Source organism: Psammomys obesus, unplaced genomic scaffold (genome assembly GCF_907164565.1).
Source record: "Psammomys obesus unplaced genomic scaffold, mPsaObe1.curated_primary_1811, whole genome shotgun sequence".
Taxonomy (NCBI): domain Eukaryota; kingdom Metazoa; phylum Chordata; class Mammalia; order Rodentia; family Muridae; genus Psammomys; species Psammomys obesus.
In genome coordinates this window covers 7,879,209-7,894,115 of record NW_026596088.1, presented here as the reverse complement: position 1 = coordinate 7,894,115, position 14,907 = coordinate 7,879,209, and the positions used below count along the sequence as shown (strand labels likewise).

General features: G+C 43.0%; 2 protein-coding genes across 4 annotated transcripts in view; one reads left to right on the top strand and one right to left on the bottom strand.

The window, feature by feature from the left end:
* The window catches only part of LOC129691344 (acyl-coenzyme A synthetase ACSM4, mitochondrial), a 46,988-nt gene extending 40,874 nt beyond the window's left edge, over positions 1 to 6,114 (top strand). For all 3 annotated transcript variants that reach the window (XM_055627440.1, XM_055627442.1, XM_055627441.1), the window contains 7 exons: positions 1,085 to 1,208; positions 2,620 to 2,700; positions 2,881 to 2,982; positions 3,401 to 3,528; positions 3,625 to 3,724; positions 5,114 to 5,233; positions 6,028 to 6,114. In XM_055627440.1, the coding sequence (XP_055483415.1) occupies positions 1,085 to 1,208; positions 2,620 to 2,700; positions 2,881 to 2,982; positions 3,401 to 3,528; positions 3,625 to 3,724; positions 5,114 to 5,233; positions 6,028 to 6,114 (742 nt within the window). The remainder of the gene's footprint in view (positions 1 to 1,084; positions 1,209 to 2,619; positions 2,701 to 2,880; positions 2,983 to 3,400; positions 3,529 to 3,624; positions 3,725 to 5,113; positions 5,234 to 6,027) is intronic.
* Positions 6,115 to 6,840: 726 nt separating this feature from the next.
* On the bottom strand, positions 6,841 to 12,695 carry Thumpd1 (THUMP domain containing 1). Its single transcript, XM_055627656.1, has 4 exons — positions 12,431 to 12,695; positions 11,133 to 11,307; positions 10,186 to 10,434; positions 6,841 to 9,235 (listed from the first exon to the last, which is right to left on the bottom strand). The coding sequence occupies exons 1-4, from the start codon at positions 12,659 to 12,661 to the stop codon at positions 8,826 to 8,828; spliced, it is 1,065 nt and encodes a 354-aa protein (XP_055483631.1). The 5' UTR covers positions 12,662 to 12,695; the 3' UTR covers positions 6,841 to 8,825.
* Positions 12,696 to 14,907: the final 2,212 nt, after the last annotated feature.

Genomic DNA, 14,907 nt, shown 5'->3' with positions numbered 1-14,907 from the left:
TTTATTGCTTACTCTGACAGAGAAGGGGCCTGTCAGAGTAAGCAATTGAATCTGGTCAGTTTCAGAGACTGCCTCAATCTATCTTGAGTTGTTTACCTTCCCATCCTCCAGTTTTAAGAAACTCCCATGCAGGATGGAAAGTCTCAATCTTGGAAGAAACTGTGATACAGTACATGGAAAGAGAAAGAAGAGATGAATAATTTTAGTCCTGCAGGCTTGGCCATCTTCCTTTCCCACTAAGGCCTGGATACCCAGGAGAGGAAGTGCTGTGAGAGACAGAGTGACACAGACAGGCAGCCTCCCCTTTTCTTGTCAGCATCACCTCCTTGTAGCTATCAGTGTGAACTTCTTGCCTCACATTTTAAATGTAATCCAAAGCTTTATAGGGGTTGCTTGAAGACACGGTACATTTTGCCCACATTTTGCTTATTTGGAGCCTCACTCTGTAGAGTCAGACCACGCCAGGCTTTCTTGTCCAGATCCAACTGTCTACTAATCTGAAGTCCAACAGGCAGGGAGGGCTTTGTTGCTTGCTTATTTGGCCTCATTAAGGCTCCATAAAATTCATCTCCAACATGGTGACAAGGATTCAGGGTGGATGACATGCTTGGGAAAATGGCCTGATAGGTCCATGGTGCAGTGTCCTACTTGATGCTCTATTACTGGCAAGGCTTTTATAATTTCTTTTAACCTCCCTAGACCCCAGTCTCCCCATCTGTATAATAGGGGCTGTGAAGAAAATCTAAGAGTGTTCCTAGAACTATTATTATGCAGCCACTACCCAGGCTGTACTGTATCATTTATCTCATAATTATAGTATTTTGTAAGGTTATTAGCATTTTTATCTACTCTTTCCCCCACTAAGTTCTTCACCTACCAAAACCTAAGTTTCTTCAGGAACTTTCTTCTCATCACTCATGTGCCTCACACAACTAAAAGATGTGCAGCAATACAGGAGGTGTTCAGAAAATACAAGGTTGTGGATGTTTCTGAGACCCCTAGCTCTCCCATTGCTTGAACATCTGAACTTGCAATGAAATGTCCAACCCCACCCCCCCATTACCATGAAACTCTGTCTCTCCAGATACAAATTCAAGAGGCTGCGGCAGTGCCTGACCGGAGGAGAGCCACTTAACCCAGAGGTGCTGGAACAGTGGAAGGCACAAACCGGGCTGGAGCTGTACGAGGGCTACGGACAGACTGAAGTGGTATATTTGAAGGACAAAATTGGTTTAGAATTTTTTCCTCAGGGGCTGTGAGAGATTGGGTCCAAGACCCCAGATGATCCCAAAATCCTCAAATATTCATGTGTGTTATATAAAGTGGAACAGAATTTTCACAGAGCTTAAGCACATCTTCCTTTCTATTTTAAATTGCTAGATTACCTGCAGTACCAAATACAATGAGATAGCACTATTTACTATTTAGATAGCTGCTGTGCTGTGTTACTCAGTAAGGATTGAGCACTGAGTCCTTGAGGTGCCGCACTCATGTTTCTACATCTTTATGGAGTTTCTCAGATAACTTTTCCTTGCTGCAAATAGTTATAATTTGTGAAATGCTCAGCTAGGTATGGCTAAAGGGGAACTGTGATTTGCCTTCCTGCCTCCTTCCAGAACAAGAGATGTCTCATGGCATTTAGAGGTTGATTGGGTTTGAACCTGAGTGGCTCATCTTTCCATTGCATTGAGAAGGATCCCCCCCCCTTGCACCCACCCCCACACATACTTCCAGGAGCCTCTACGAGACTTTGTTCCGATGTGCACACAGTAGAGCCTAGAAGGTATGGTTTTCAGCTGAGTGGTCCTCAGCCAGGTTAAGGGTATGCCTGTAATTCCAATACACAGGCAACAGATGACCACACATTCAAGGCTAGCCTCAGCTACATCATAGGTCTAGGGTATCCTCCACTATTACATAAGACCTTTAGAGCCTGTCTCAAAAGTCCAGACAGTACAATAAGAAAGAAGTATGGTTCTCAAAACTACAGCATGGATGCCCTATAGACAGGTACTGTAACAGTGTGCTGTCTGACTCTAAATACCTCACCACAGAAGATGACCCTGCCTTCTGGAAAAATGAACCAAATCAGAGAGAGAAGAAGCAGGAGAGAGGGAGAGAGGGATGGAAGGGAGAAGGGGAGGACACAGAGAGAATTGTGTGCACCTTGGCTTCCTATGGCTGTCTGCAGAGGCCAGAAAAAGGGTGTTGGATCCCTCGAGCTAGAGCTACAGGCTGTGAGCTGCCAGGCATGGATGCTAGAAGCTGAACTTGGTACTTCTGGAAGAGAAGTATGCACTGTTACATGCTGAAACATTTCTCCAGCCCCCTACACCTCCCTACCCCAAGACAGGCTCTCTCACCGAACCTAGCACTCACCAAGTAGTCAGACTAGATGGCCAGTGAGCTCAAGAGATCACCTGTCTCCACCTCCCCAGCACTGGGCTTACAGACTCATAACTACCACTTTTTATTCGTGTGCTGGGGATCAAAACTCAGGCCCTCACGCCTAAAGGCAAGCACTTTATTGACTTAACCATGTCCCCAGGCCCCAGAACTGAACCTCAAGTTTTCATTGTCAGAGTTTATTCATTCATATAAGGCATGTCCTCTTCACAGGGCATAATTTGTGCCAATTGCAAAGGACAAGAAATTAAACCAGGCTCCATGGGAAAAGGAGTAGTGCCCTATGATGTCCAGGTAGGTTGAGAAAACATCCGATTGATTCAAGAAAGAATGCTTTAGCTTTCTTCCCTTTGAATTACTATTCATGACCTGTTTTCACGCTATATATTTATATATTTTATTATATATAAATATTTTTAATATTTAATAATACATATATAAAGGTAAAGACCCAAATTGCTTCTTTAACTCCAGATTATAGATGAAAATGGAAATATCCTACCAACTGGCAAAGAAGGAGAAATTGCTCTTAGGCTGGAGTCCACTCGACCCTTCTGCTTCTTCTCCGAATATGTGGTATGAACAAGAAAAACATGCTAGCCATGCCTGAATACGAAATGGGTCCAAATTTCATATCCATTGTGTCTTGCTATGTCTTGGGCAAGTGTCAATTACAGGTCTATTTCATCAGCTGTAAAATGGGGAGACTAACATCTATTCCATGTGAGTACTCCTCAGATCAGTTCTACAAGGAAGAAACCTCTCGTAGTGGCTGTCCCCAGAGAGGAAAGGTAGACCAGCTGAGGCGGAAGAAGGTGCATACAAGCCCCGGAGTTCCCAGGAGAGATTTTAGATCTTTTGTGTTCTATTCTAGGAACTGCCCTATCTAAACCCTGACTTCTTTTAGAAGCATGATTTATAAGCCACTCGGTAGGTGTCACAGCCCTGTCTGTTCTAACCAGACTTAACCACCAAATGCATCTTTCATTGATAGGACAATCCAGAAAAGACTAAAGCCACAATAAGAAGGAATTTTTATGTCACTGGAGACAGAGGAGTGATGGACAGTGACGGATATTTCTGGTTTGTTGGCAGAGCTGATGACGTCATTATATCCTCTGGGTTCGTACATTTGCTGTTCTTAGAAGTTGATGACGTGGCGGGGGTAGGTCTCCTACTTGGAGAATGTTATGCTCAAAGGCTTCCTCTCCTCTGCAGGTACCGGATTGGGCCATTTGAGGTAGAGAGCGCGCTGATAGAGCACCCAGCAGTCGTTGAGTCAGCTGTTGTCAGCAGTCCAGATCCGATCCGGGGAGAGGTACAGTAGATATCAGCAGTCCCGTTTTCAAGTTCTGTCCACGTGTCTGTGGCAAAGGCCAGTTAGGGGGTACTCGCTTAATTCTCATCATAAGGTACATGCATGTGAGGTCATCTACCTTACAAATGAGTTCTACCCCAAAGAGGTCTGGGCTTCTTTGGATGGCCTGTGACAGAAACTCCCCTCAACTCAGGGCTTCAAGCTTCGTCCAAGCATCCCCATGAAGTTATCAACGCTCAGTCTCCCTTGTCCGCCTGAGATGCATCATGCTAGTTCCTCCCATCGCATAGCAATCAGCTCAAGACACAAATTAGAATCACTCATCCCCACCCTGCCAGGAAGGAGTAAATTCTTTTTGCAACTGTTTTAAGTAAATCCCACCACATCTTTAGCCAGTGTGGTTCAGCAATCTGTGTAGGCCAACCGGCTAGACCTGATGGTACGCTGGTCACGGCAGGGAAGTGCTGGGAGCCCTGTCAGGACGGAAGGGAACATTGCTTAGATAACCCATGTACTGCTCTTCCAGAGTGAACAGACAGCGCATAAGCAAACGAGTCAGAGATCAACTCCCATACAACTGCTTCAGCTCAAAATGCATTTTTTTACACAAACGAGAACAGGGAATTGTACCCAAGGTTGCCCCCAAACCCCCATGGGTCTATTTAGGAGGCACATCTTCCTTTCCTCCTGGAAGTTTTTCTGAAGACTTAGCAAGCAGAAAAACGTTCAGCCAGTGTGGCTGTCAGACCTCTTCCATACCTTCTTCTGTGCTTCCTTTTCACACACCAGTGGCCTTCCACAGGGCTCTCTGAACATCCTCTACCCCTCCCCAACTCTTTGATCTATCCCTATCTCCAAAATATTCTTTTCCTGCCACAACATCCTCATATTTTCAGTAGAACTGATGTCAATCAAATTCCAGAAGCAAATGCCAATGAGGATCAATGTACAAATTAACCTCAATGATTAATGGCTTAAAAGTGGTATTCAAAACAGACACAAAAGGACCTCTTAGAGATAGATGCTTCCTGATTCTGAGCTTTCTTTCAGATCTCCTTCAGACCATGTCCTCTAGAATCTCCATTTGTCCTCAACATGCCTCTAACTATACAAGTATCATGGCATAAAAGAGCACCTGGAAATCAAGGGCTGCCTTTATACAGTCAACTGAGCAAAAATGTTAAGTCTATGTGATATAGAAACAGAACTCAGCACTCCCCACACTCACATCCATTCCTCTGGAAAGAGATTCTCATGTATTTTATAGCTTGTACCCAAGCTTCATTCTCATCTCTGGGTTTTGCACTGCTGCGAACAGTCAATGCCTGTGTTAAGCAATGGTTCCAAGCACGTGATGTGTCTTACAAGCAAATGGCTTTTCTGCTGCAGGTGGTGAAAGCATTTGTTGTATTAGCTGCGCCGTTCAAATCCTCCAACCGTGAGAAGTTAACTGCTGAACTTCAGGAGCACGTGAAAAACTCAACAGCACCTTACAAGTACCCAAGAAAGGCAGGTGCAAGTTTATCTTTGGCTGTGCTGGATTTTGACTATACACTTGCTATGTATGTCAGAAGATACCCTTTGAGTTCAGGACGAATAAGCACCATTTTATATGGGGAAGGGGAATGGAAGTTAAGAATCACTAAGTCCCTAATTTTTAGAAGCAGCACCTGATCTATAGAGTAAACTAGGCTACGATATCCCTGTAAGTCCCAATGTTCAAGTAGCTTCATTTAAGCCTCAGAAGTACACACACACACGCACAGGACTCTTTCTGAACCTTTCTTCAAAGGATGAAGAAAAGAGAAAAGAACAAACACATATAGAGTGGCTATAGTACCTTCCAGTACAGTACTACCGTCAGCTGCTATAGGTTAATTACAAGACCATCTCTTCAATTAGCATCATCTGGGCCAAAATGTAGTTCATGTCAGTGATCTGATCCAACCACCTTGACACTTTCTCCACTAAAACAACTCAGTTGGTAACCTTGACTTTCAAAAGAGATGCGAAGGCATTTAAAGATACAGCACTATCTTGAAAGTATGGCCAAGTCAGGGTGTTAAGGTGAAACCTCTACAGGCTAAATTATCACTAAGAATTACCTAAGAGTTTTGGGTCCCAGCTCTCAAAAGCCCACCGTTTTAAGAAAAGGGCTTTTTCTCTCAATCAGGAATAGTAGAAGGCAGGTGAATCCTAGGTCTCCAATCCTAACCCTCAGCTGGAGTTTCTCCTATTGCACTGACAGCAGGGATGAGACAAAAGGAATCCAGTGCCTCATGGTGTGTTTTTCTGTCAATCAGGTGGAATTTGTGCAAGAACTCCCGAAGACAATCACTGGGAAGATCAAACGCAACGTGTTAAGAGACCGGGAGTGGGGACGAGCGTAGCTGGAGGAGAAGGAAGAGTAGGGGTGCAGTTAGCTTTAGAACTTGCCTCCTGGTATGCTGCAACTACACTCTGCAAACTTTGTTTTTCCTTGAAAATAGTTTTTTTGTTCTGCCCAGTTCACGAACCCCAAAAGACCAGGAATAAAGAGTCTTCTGTAAATATATGAGGTTCTTTTTATTGTAAATTACAAGCTGCAGCTTGGGCCCACACACCCCCACCGCCTAATCGGTGGGAGCCGAGCGCACCGCACCCAGATTAGTTGGGTAATATATAGATTCTGGTCCCTCCCAGCAAGCCCAAGGCAGGGGCAATTCCTGCCTGGCAAGCATCTATTGGTCAAATGCTACATTTTGAATCGATTGGCTAGACGAAGGTCTAGCCAATCAATGACCATAATGACCTGGTGTCCCTCCCTAGGGGGATGGGCCAGTTTCCTAGCAACTGTTATCTCTAGTGGGTGGGGAAAGAATGCAGTAAGGTGGTCCTTCCCCTCAGGGCATTACTAGACTTCTCCACCCACCTAGTTCAGGCCTTAATAATAGCTGCTAATTTTTAATCTTTTTGGTCTCTCAGTTTTGTACTTAGGAAAACAAGGAAAAAACAAAACAGCAAAACCTAAACATATCTGAGAAGGAGACTGTTAGGATAAACAGAGAATGGTGGGAAGTGACAAGGGTTAAATGACACCAGAGAAGGTCAGCATGCCATAAACTGCTTTAGTCATCTTGTTCTGATTAATCCAAAAGATGAACTGTCCAAACAGAAATGTTAAGACGCCTGCATAACTACTCTGTATGAAATCACCCCTCTCAAGCAGATTAAAATCTGTTTAAATCAGGAGTATAAAGGAATGAAATTCAGTATGGGATTGACGCTTGTTTTGAAGAAAATCCTGCAAAACATTTTATTCTTGGTTTTTCTGGGTATTAATTATTCATGAATAAATTTTAATTATCTTTACTTTTCAGAAACTACAAACCCAGATTTTTAATACACAATCATACACATACACATTTTTATGGTAAACATACTAGAAACATCTAAAGACATTTAATATGGAGCAGAAAACAAAAGTACAGAATATCTCAAACTTTACAGAACAAATTCTTTTTTATTTTTTAAAATATCAGGAACTTTGAAAACAACCTGAAAAGTTCAGCTGTACAAGAACAAAATCCAAGTAAAGATATTTGACAACTGTGTTCAGCTTTGGAGGAACGTGTCTCACAGTACCAGGCTTAGCTGCTCTGTAGAGGAGGGCAGGTGCACTGAGCCACAGCACGGGGATTTGGTTTCTACTTCTTTATTTTCCGTCTTAACTGCTGCAGCTTCAAAATAAACACTCAGTTCCTACCGTGGAATCACCTGTAAACTACCACACTGAAATACCAGTGAAAATAAAGCCAGCAAATCAGAAAGCAAAGCACAATCAGTAAGTGTATTTAGATTCCAACAGCACACAGCATTGTACAACTGGCAAATAGTCAGTCACACACAGGTCTCACTAAACACAAATAAATAAAAAGGGAACCAAAGAAAAGTATAAATCAATCTGAAATGCAGCAACTTCGCCAAGCTCCAAAACTCCATGTCTGAGCAAACGGTAATTTATCCCCAGGCCCTTTGTCCTACACTATTAAAAGTCCCTTTATCTCTGAGCAAACCTGAAAAAGGCACCAAGATTCTCTCCTTCCTTATCCCCTAAGTGACACAAAGGTGCATCCTTTCAAAATGGTTTCAATGTTAGACCTGAGTTAACATGTCAAAGCACCTGAGGATGCTCCAGCCCCTCTGCATTAGCAAGGTACTGCTTACTCTCTGCTTCTCCCATATCCTCTTGGTCTAGCTTACCAAGAAAGCCTCTATGTGAGAAGAAATATATTCTCATGTCACTAGCTCTTTATTAACCACCTGTGCCAGGAACCTTAGCATTCAAACTAACTTGTTTTAAGATTTAAGTACAAACCCATTTCCCAGCCTAATGTTACAGAACCCACCTGGATAGTTCACTTTGCAGTGCTCATTGGTCACTTCCACCCTTTTCATCTCTGCCTGTTAGGAACTCTTGAAAGCATGGCAAAGTGACAGGAGAGCTTGGACAGTTAAGTGAGACTCTGGTACAGTAGATTTCTCTCATTGCTCTTGTACTAGTATATAGAAGGGATTCAGTAATTCCTTATCCCTTACCGTATCACAAATACCCATGGGTCTACACCTACCACAGTCCTCTCCTACCCCACACCCTCTCTACAAAAACTGCAACAAAGGACCATCAGATATGCTCTTAACATTAAAACAAACAACAAAAAACCACACCCAAACCATCAAAGCGATTCCCATACAGTCCACAGTTCTCCGTGTGAACAATGAAAGGGTAGGGGTGGAAGAGTGGTAGCACATACCTTCCTCAGAATGAGAATGTCCTGCTGACTTCACACTCAGCTACTGCTCAGTTCCACGTCAGCTGGCAGTGCTTAAGAGGAAACTAGACAAAGTAGTCAGGAGACAGAGGCCAACGCTATCCTCCTACCACACTCCTCTAGGAAGCAGCATTTGGGAATGCACACAATGACATACAGGCCTGGAAGGGCTTTAACAAAACTGTCAACAGGGACTGTGAGATCAGCACTGAGCAGCACACAAAAGTCAAAACATAGTATCACAAATTTACATGGAACCCAGCTGAGACCCAGCTCGCCCACAGAATGACCTATGAAAGTTCATTTTCATTTGCCTTGGGTTCTTCTGACACTTGATTTTCAAGTTCAGGTTTAGCTTCTCCCTCATTCCCAGCCTGGGTTTCAGACCTTGACGCTGTCTGCCCCAGCTCCTCACTGCTCTCTGGTGCCGCCTGCTGGTTATTTTTTCCTTCTGAGGGATCACTTTGATCCAACTTGCCATCATCAGGTTCCAACGTTGCTGCTTTGCCATTTCCCAGCTTCTGGAGAGGCTGTGAGTCTTTTGCACTCTTCACCACCTCTTGGAGGTTGTACTTGCGGAATAGCACATAATCTTTCACCACACTCAGGCAACACACAGCTTTGATGATCTCTACCACCACTGTGTACTCTGGGTTAGTGAGATCCACTTTGTTTTCTGAGTTGAGGCTGCCCACTATTCCTGAAACAGAAAATAGGAAAATGGGCAGAAGGCTATCATTAAGTCTAATGGAGTCAAACAGGCTTTCATCCTTACTTCCTAGGATTTTTTTTTTTTTAATAAGAATTCATTGTCCTATGGCCACCAATCAAATTCTATTAACACTTTTTAATTTTATTTATTTTCAAGACAGGGTCTGGTTGGCCTGAAACTCACTGTTGTAGACAAGGCTGGCCTAGATTTCATATAAATTTTGCCTGCCTCTGCCTCCCAACTACATGATCAAGGGCATGTGTGCTCGGCTCTACGAATGCTTTTAATAAATAAATATGAATGAAACCTTGAGACATTTCATAATAAAACAGTTGTTGGAGAGATGACTCAGCAGCTACAAACATGCACTGCTCTTGCAGAACCCATCTGTTTCCAGCACTCATGTTGAAGGTTACACAGTCACCTGTTAACTATCTCAAAAACAATATAACAGCTCCTCTAGCCTCTGTGGGAACTACAATTTAGTGTGAATCAAAATACTTATGGAAGAAATTAATATCTGTATTTAACATGAACAGACTAATTTTAACTGTCATTGCCCCTAAACAAGACAGCTTAACTATTTTCATAGAAGTTCCCTCAGACTTAGTATCACAAAGGCGATATAAAATATACAAGAGAATGTATGAAGGCTATATGCAAATACTATATCAAAACAGCCAGTTTTATGTAAGACTTAGCTGATCACTCACAGGCTTGGCATCCCCACAGGATCCAATAACCAATCTCCCATTGGTATGGGTAGACAACTGTACTTTCCCAAATATTCAATTCTGATTTGCAAAGAATCTACCTCACAACCAATATCACTTAGATCTTCTATATGTGTTTTAAAAAAAATGTATTACTTAAACTTTAAGATCCTTAAACCTAAGTGTTAACCTCAGCCGGCTATATAAAATTACTAAGAGACTTACCTGCCAACTCTTTGATAACTTCTTCTCTATTCATGTGGCTGTTATTTCGAGATTTGTAAACAATCTGAAATGTCCCCTTGTTTGGGGCCTTAAACCAGGGTTCCAAAAATGTTTCTGCATATTTTTTCATATCTTCTAAGAAAGCTTTGCATGTGCCTGAGATGGGCAACATTCGTAGAATAACTCGTGTCTTCTTTTTTTTGGTTTTGTACATATCCTGGAGAATATGGTGCACTAATTTCTCCGGTTCTAAAAGAAAAAAAGCAACATAGAAAAAAAAAGTTTTGTTTTTTTTTTTTTTTTTAAATAACTTGTATTTCTCCAGGACCTATCATATATCTAGTATTTTAACTTCTCATCTCTTTAATGCTTGTGCTAAAAATAAATGTTGACAGTCTCCAGAATCAATGCTTTGGAGATGTCCTAACTTAAACCATAACACCTTACTGTTGTTTCCTTGTAACACAAATTAGAACAAGCATTACACAGCACAGTTTTACAAAAACAAAATCTGTGTATCGCTTAAAGCCTTACTCAGTCCACCTGTTAACAAGCACAGAAGTCCGGCTCTCTGCGAGAAGAAAACCCAGCATCACAACACAGTGATTCACTGGCTACTTCCCAACTACACACATCTGCCCGAGATGTCAGTGTGCATATTTACAAATCAGTGATCACATTTGAAAGCCAAAGGAATTCTATTTCCAGGTCTTTAGTTAACTGGATCAAGCCCTCCATTCCTGAATGGTAACTATGCCTGGGACTAAACAGCAGCTCTCTTTTGAGACAGACTATACACTTTCACTCTATCTTAAGTCACATACAATGGATGGATGCAGCACAGCCAGGCTCCTACTCTTAAGCCAATGCTGTGCTCACCACCTCCAAGACAGAGATGCCCAGATACTATGACACTGATGATCATGGGGCTGTTGGGATAGACATACCTATCCCAAGGGTCCTGATGAAGACTACATTATTTGCTCCACTCTCCATTGACTGGAATCTTCTCAGCCTCATCTCTGTAGAAGCTTTAATGTCACCAACTTCTTTCTTCAAGGCTGTCTCCACATCATCGTCTTCCCCATCACTTCCGGAGAGATGCTGGTCTTTGTCTGTAAACTGTTAACATAAAAACCAATAGGCAAAAATTACCCAACAGCTCACGTTGAAACACTGTGATTAACAACTTATGTGAAAACCCCCAGTGGCGGAGGTCTCAACGTTGACAATGAACTTTTTTATTAGGAGAATAAAATACTACTACTTTCAAAATGTAAATTAAGAAATGAATTCCCTGAGTGTGGTGTGTGTCATCTGAACGTGCTTTCAGACGCATCTTGACAGTGGCAGGCAGGCAAGGTGCTCAATGGGGAGAGTATGTCAGAGTGGACCTTAAAGCCATCATTACATACTATTATGACTGACAGGATGCCCTCTTGGTAAGAATAGAATCAAATTTATGAGAGAACTAAAAACTCTTATTCCTGCTATAAGAAACAGGGCAGACAGAGGGAAGTAAAAAACTTGCTTAAGCCAAATAAAGCAGCCAATTCGACGCTGAGGCCAGCCTGAGGTAAGTAGCCTCAAAAACAAAAGGAACACAACCAAAGGGAACTTACACAAGGCACCAGCATAGGCAGGTCATGTGCCTGTCGCCCAGTCCTTGGTCCTACCAAGAAGGTTTTTCAATCGTGTGATAAAAAGAACTGTGAACACTGAAGGAGCCTTTACAGATTCATATTCTCGCCCCTCCTCTCAAATAATGGGGCCCGATGTACATCTTTCTGCACACTTCAGGATGTGCAGCTGTCTTCGGAGTCCAAGCCAATAATCTCACAGATGCTAAACTGCCACAAGCTGGGATTTGGGGCTGACAGGTTTTTATTTTCTTAAACATATTTTCAAGTGAACTTGGAAAATAGCATCCTTATAAAACTTCCTCTACTTCAGAGAGATCTTAGCTGGTAGCAACTTCGCACTGTCGCAAGAAGTACGCTTCCGAACGTTCTTGAGCACACAACCAGGTCCACAGGAGGCAACCACTGTCATTAGTGAAGTCAAGAGGGCCTAAAGAGTTAGCCCGTAAGCACACACCCACCAGGCAGGCAACCGCAACAGCAGCCACACCGGGGGCGGGAAGGGAAGCCAGGCCATGCAAGCACATACAGGCGCAGCAAAGCAACAGCCGCCTCCGCTCCCCGGAAGAGGCCCGCAGACGGCTCGCTCTCCCCGAGGCCGGTACCTTTTCGGGCCCGTACATGTCGTCACCATACTCGTTGAGCAAGCTGTAGGCCTCCTCCACGCACTTGCGCTCGTTCATGTTGCAGGTGATGAGGATGCCCTGCAGGCCGGGCTCCAGCTGCCGCCGCCCGCCTGCGTCACAGCGCCGGGCCCGCTTGGCCGGCAGGAACTGGGCCTTGCCTTTGCGCTTTCCGCCGACCGGCTGGGGGGATTGCTGGGCGGGGTCCGCCATGCTACCTCGGCTCCACGTTCCTCGGCGTCTTCGTCCGCGCAGACGCGGAGTGATTGCGTCACACGTACGCGACCGTCAGCTCTAGCGGTCCCGCAGGCTGCCTTCGGGCGGCTCGGCCCCGCCCCGCCCCGCCCCTTGCACAGACTGACAGCCGCCTCAAGGCGGAGCTATCACGTAAACAGATTCTGGATGCCAGCTAGGTGTAAAACCTACTTGCAAAGAACTGGTTTATTTACTCGTTCATATTTATTGATTTTTTTTTTTAAGGTTAATGTTTTTAGGGTCCTAGTAAAACTGCCTCTGCCGACTTGCACGGAACTGCACAAACTCATTAACTCCACTGCACTTACTGAATGGAACTCAACTGTACTCCACTCAGAACTGCACGAAACTGATTGACGGAGTTCTGCTGACTCCCAGTTCTCTCATTCGACTCTGATTCTGTCAAATCTTTCTCTGATTCGTCACTTTGTGCTCCTCAATTAAACATTACTTCCAAACATGTCTGCTTCTTTCTAAAAACTAATTTTAACCTTAAAGGTGTGTGCAAAGGACATACCTATATTCCAGCCAGAATGATTAAAGGTGTGTGGTGTGTCTCCATTCCAGCCAAATCACACAGACATAGGTCTTGGGATGTGATCCCTTGCCAGAGCAGCCGTGTGGCTGGTTAAAAAGTCCTCTACAATACGTGGAACAAACTTACAGAAAAGGCCTAACTGTTGACTAAGGGGTCTATTTCGTATCTCTGTCCTCCACGTACAAATAAGCAGTGGGCAGCTCGTGGTTAGTATGTCCTAATACTGGTATGTTTAAAAGTCGTCTTTCTTTAATCTGAATTACACAAAGTAGCCTTCTGGGGTGCATTTAAGGGTGCAGGTTGATCTTTTAAAGGGAATACCATCGTTTATTTAAAAAAAAAAAAATCAGCTGTCCAATTTTGACAGTATCCTGCCTGTCCTGAAATCCCGTAGAGCTGTTTCTGGAAATGAGAAAGTTAAAAATGCTATAATTTCTTTGTGTTAACAGTCTTGTTGCAGGTATTATGCGTTTTAAATATTTGGCTTGAGTCTGGTAAAACTGAAGTTTATTTTGGGATACTGTAAGTCCTTTCTGTGCTAATGGTATCAATGAATGGAAGCTTTTTTTTTTTTTGAGCAAAGTGGTATGTTTGGTACGCAAGAATAGCATTACCCACATATTGTAAGAATGTAGATTCTTCCAGTGAGACAAATCCACCCAATGAGATTTGCAGACTGGGTAAGAGGGGCATGACTGTATGTACATTGATGGAAAAGGGGAAACCATTGGCTAAGCAAAGATGGATGCTGAAAAATGCAATCCATTGGTCTACTATGGTGAGTTCTGTGTTTATATCTATGAATGGTAGGCAGGAATATATGGAACAGGCATTACTGGGCCCTGGAACAGTCTCTAATTGCCCTTGGATAATTAATAAACTGCCGACCTCTACAATTTGGTCCAATAGGTAGAGTTGAGGTATTTCAGTGACTGATGAGAGGAATATTAGGTTTTGTTTAATCTATGCTTCATAATGGATTTAGATCAGTATTAGGTTTTTCCTTGTCTTATCTGGTATTAGGAAAGAGTTTAGAGTCAATTATCTCTGTTTCAATAAGGGGTAGCTGTGTGAATTCTTATATCAATAGAGAACTGGAACCATGACAGGTAAGACCTGAACAATGATATACCAGATGTTTTGGGCCAGTTAGTCTTATAAAACTACAGTTGTCTTCAGAGTGGATAATGTCAGTGGATCACAGAAAATCAATCAAAATTTGGGTTCTGGAGAGATGTCTCAGCAATTAAGAGCACTGACTGCTCTACCAGAGGTCCTGAGTTCAATTCCCAGCAACATTATGGTGACTCACCAACATCTCTAACTGGATCTGATACATAAAAATAAATAAATGAAAGGAAGAAAGAAAGGAAGGAAAAAAGAAAGAAAGGAAGGAAGGAAGGAAGAAAGAAAGAAAGAAAGAAAGAAAGAAAGAAAGAGAGAGAGAAAGAGAAATTTGGGTGTTCTGGTTGTTTTCATTTCTTTAATTGTTCTTTCACTATGTTGTTGGAAAAATGTTCTTGTGAAATGTACACAATTTACCCATGCTCATTCAAATGCTGATTTCTCTACCCCACTATCCGGTTTCAATCCAGACACTGCATTATGGTGTTCAAAGCATCACCTGTCTCAAGTTTGTGTAAACATGCCACCATTTGTTGTCTGT

What these genes read in the sequence shown, in the direction of transcription:
- Thumpd1 (XM_055627656.1), bottom strand. Translation starts at nt 12,661, where the DNA reads ATGGCGGACCCCGCCCAGCAATCCCCCCAGCCGGTCGGCGGAAAGCGC. An exon ending in CATCAGGACCCTTGGGATAG is followed by an intron (nt 10,435 to 11,132) that starts GTATGTCTATCC and finishes TTTTTCTTTTAG; the next exon opens with AACCGGAGAAATTAGTGCAC. An exon ending in AGTTATCAAAGAGTTGGCAG is followed by an intron (nt 9,236 to 10,185) that starts GTAAGTCTCTTA and finishes TTTCTGTTTCAG; the next exon opens with GAATAGTGGGCAGCCTCAAC.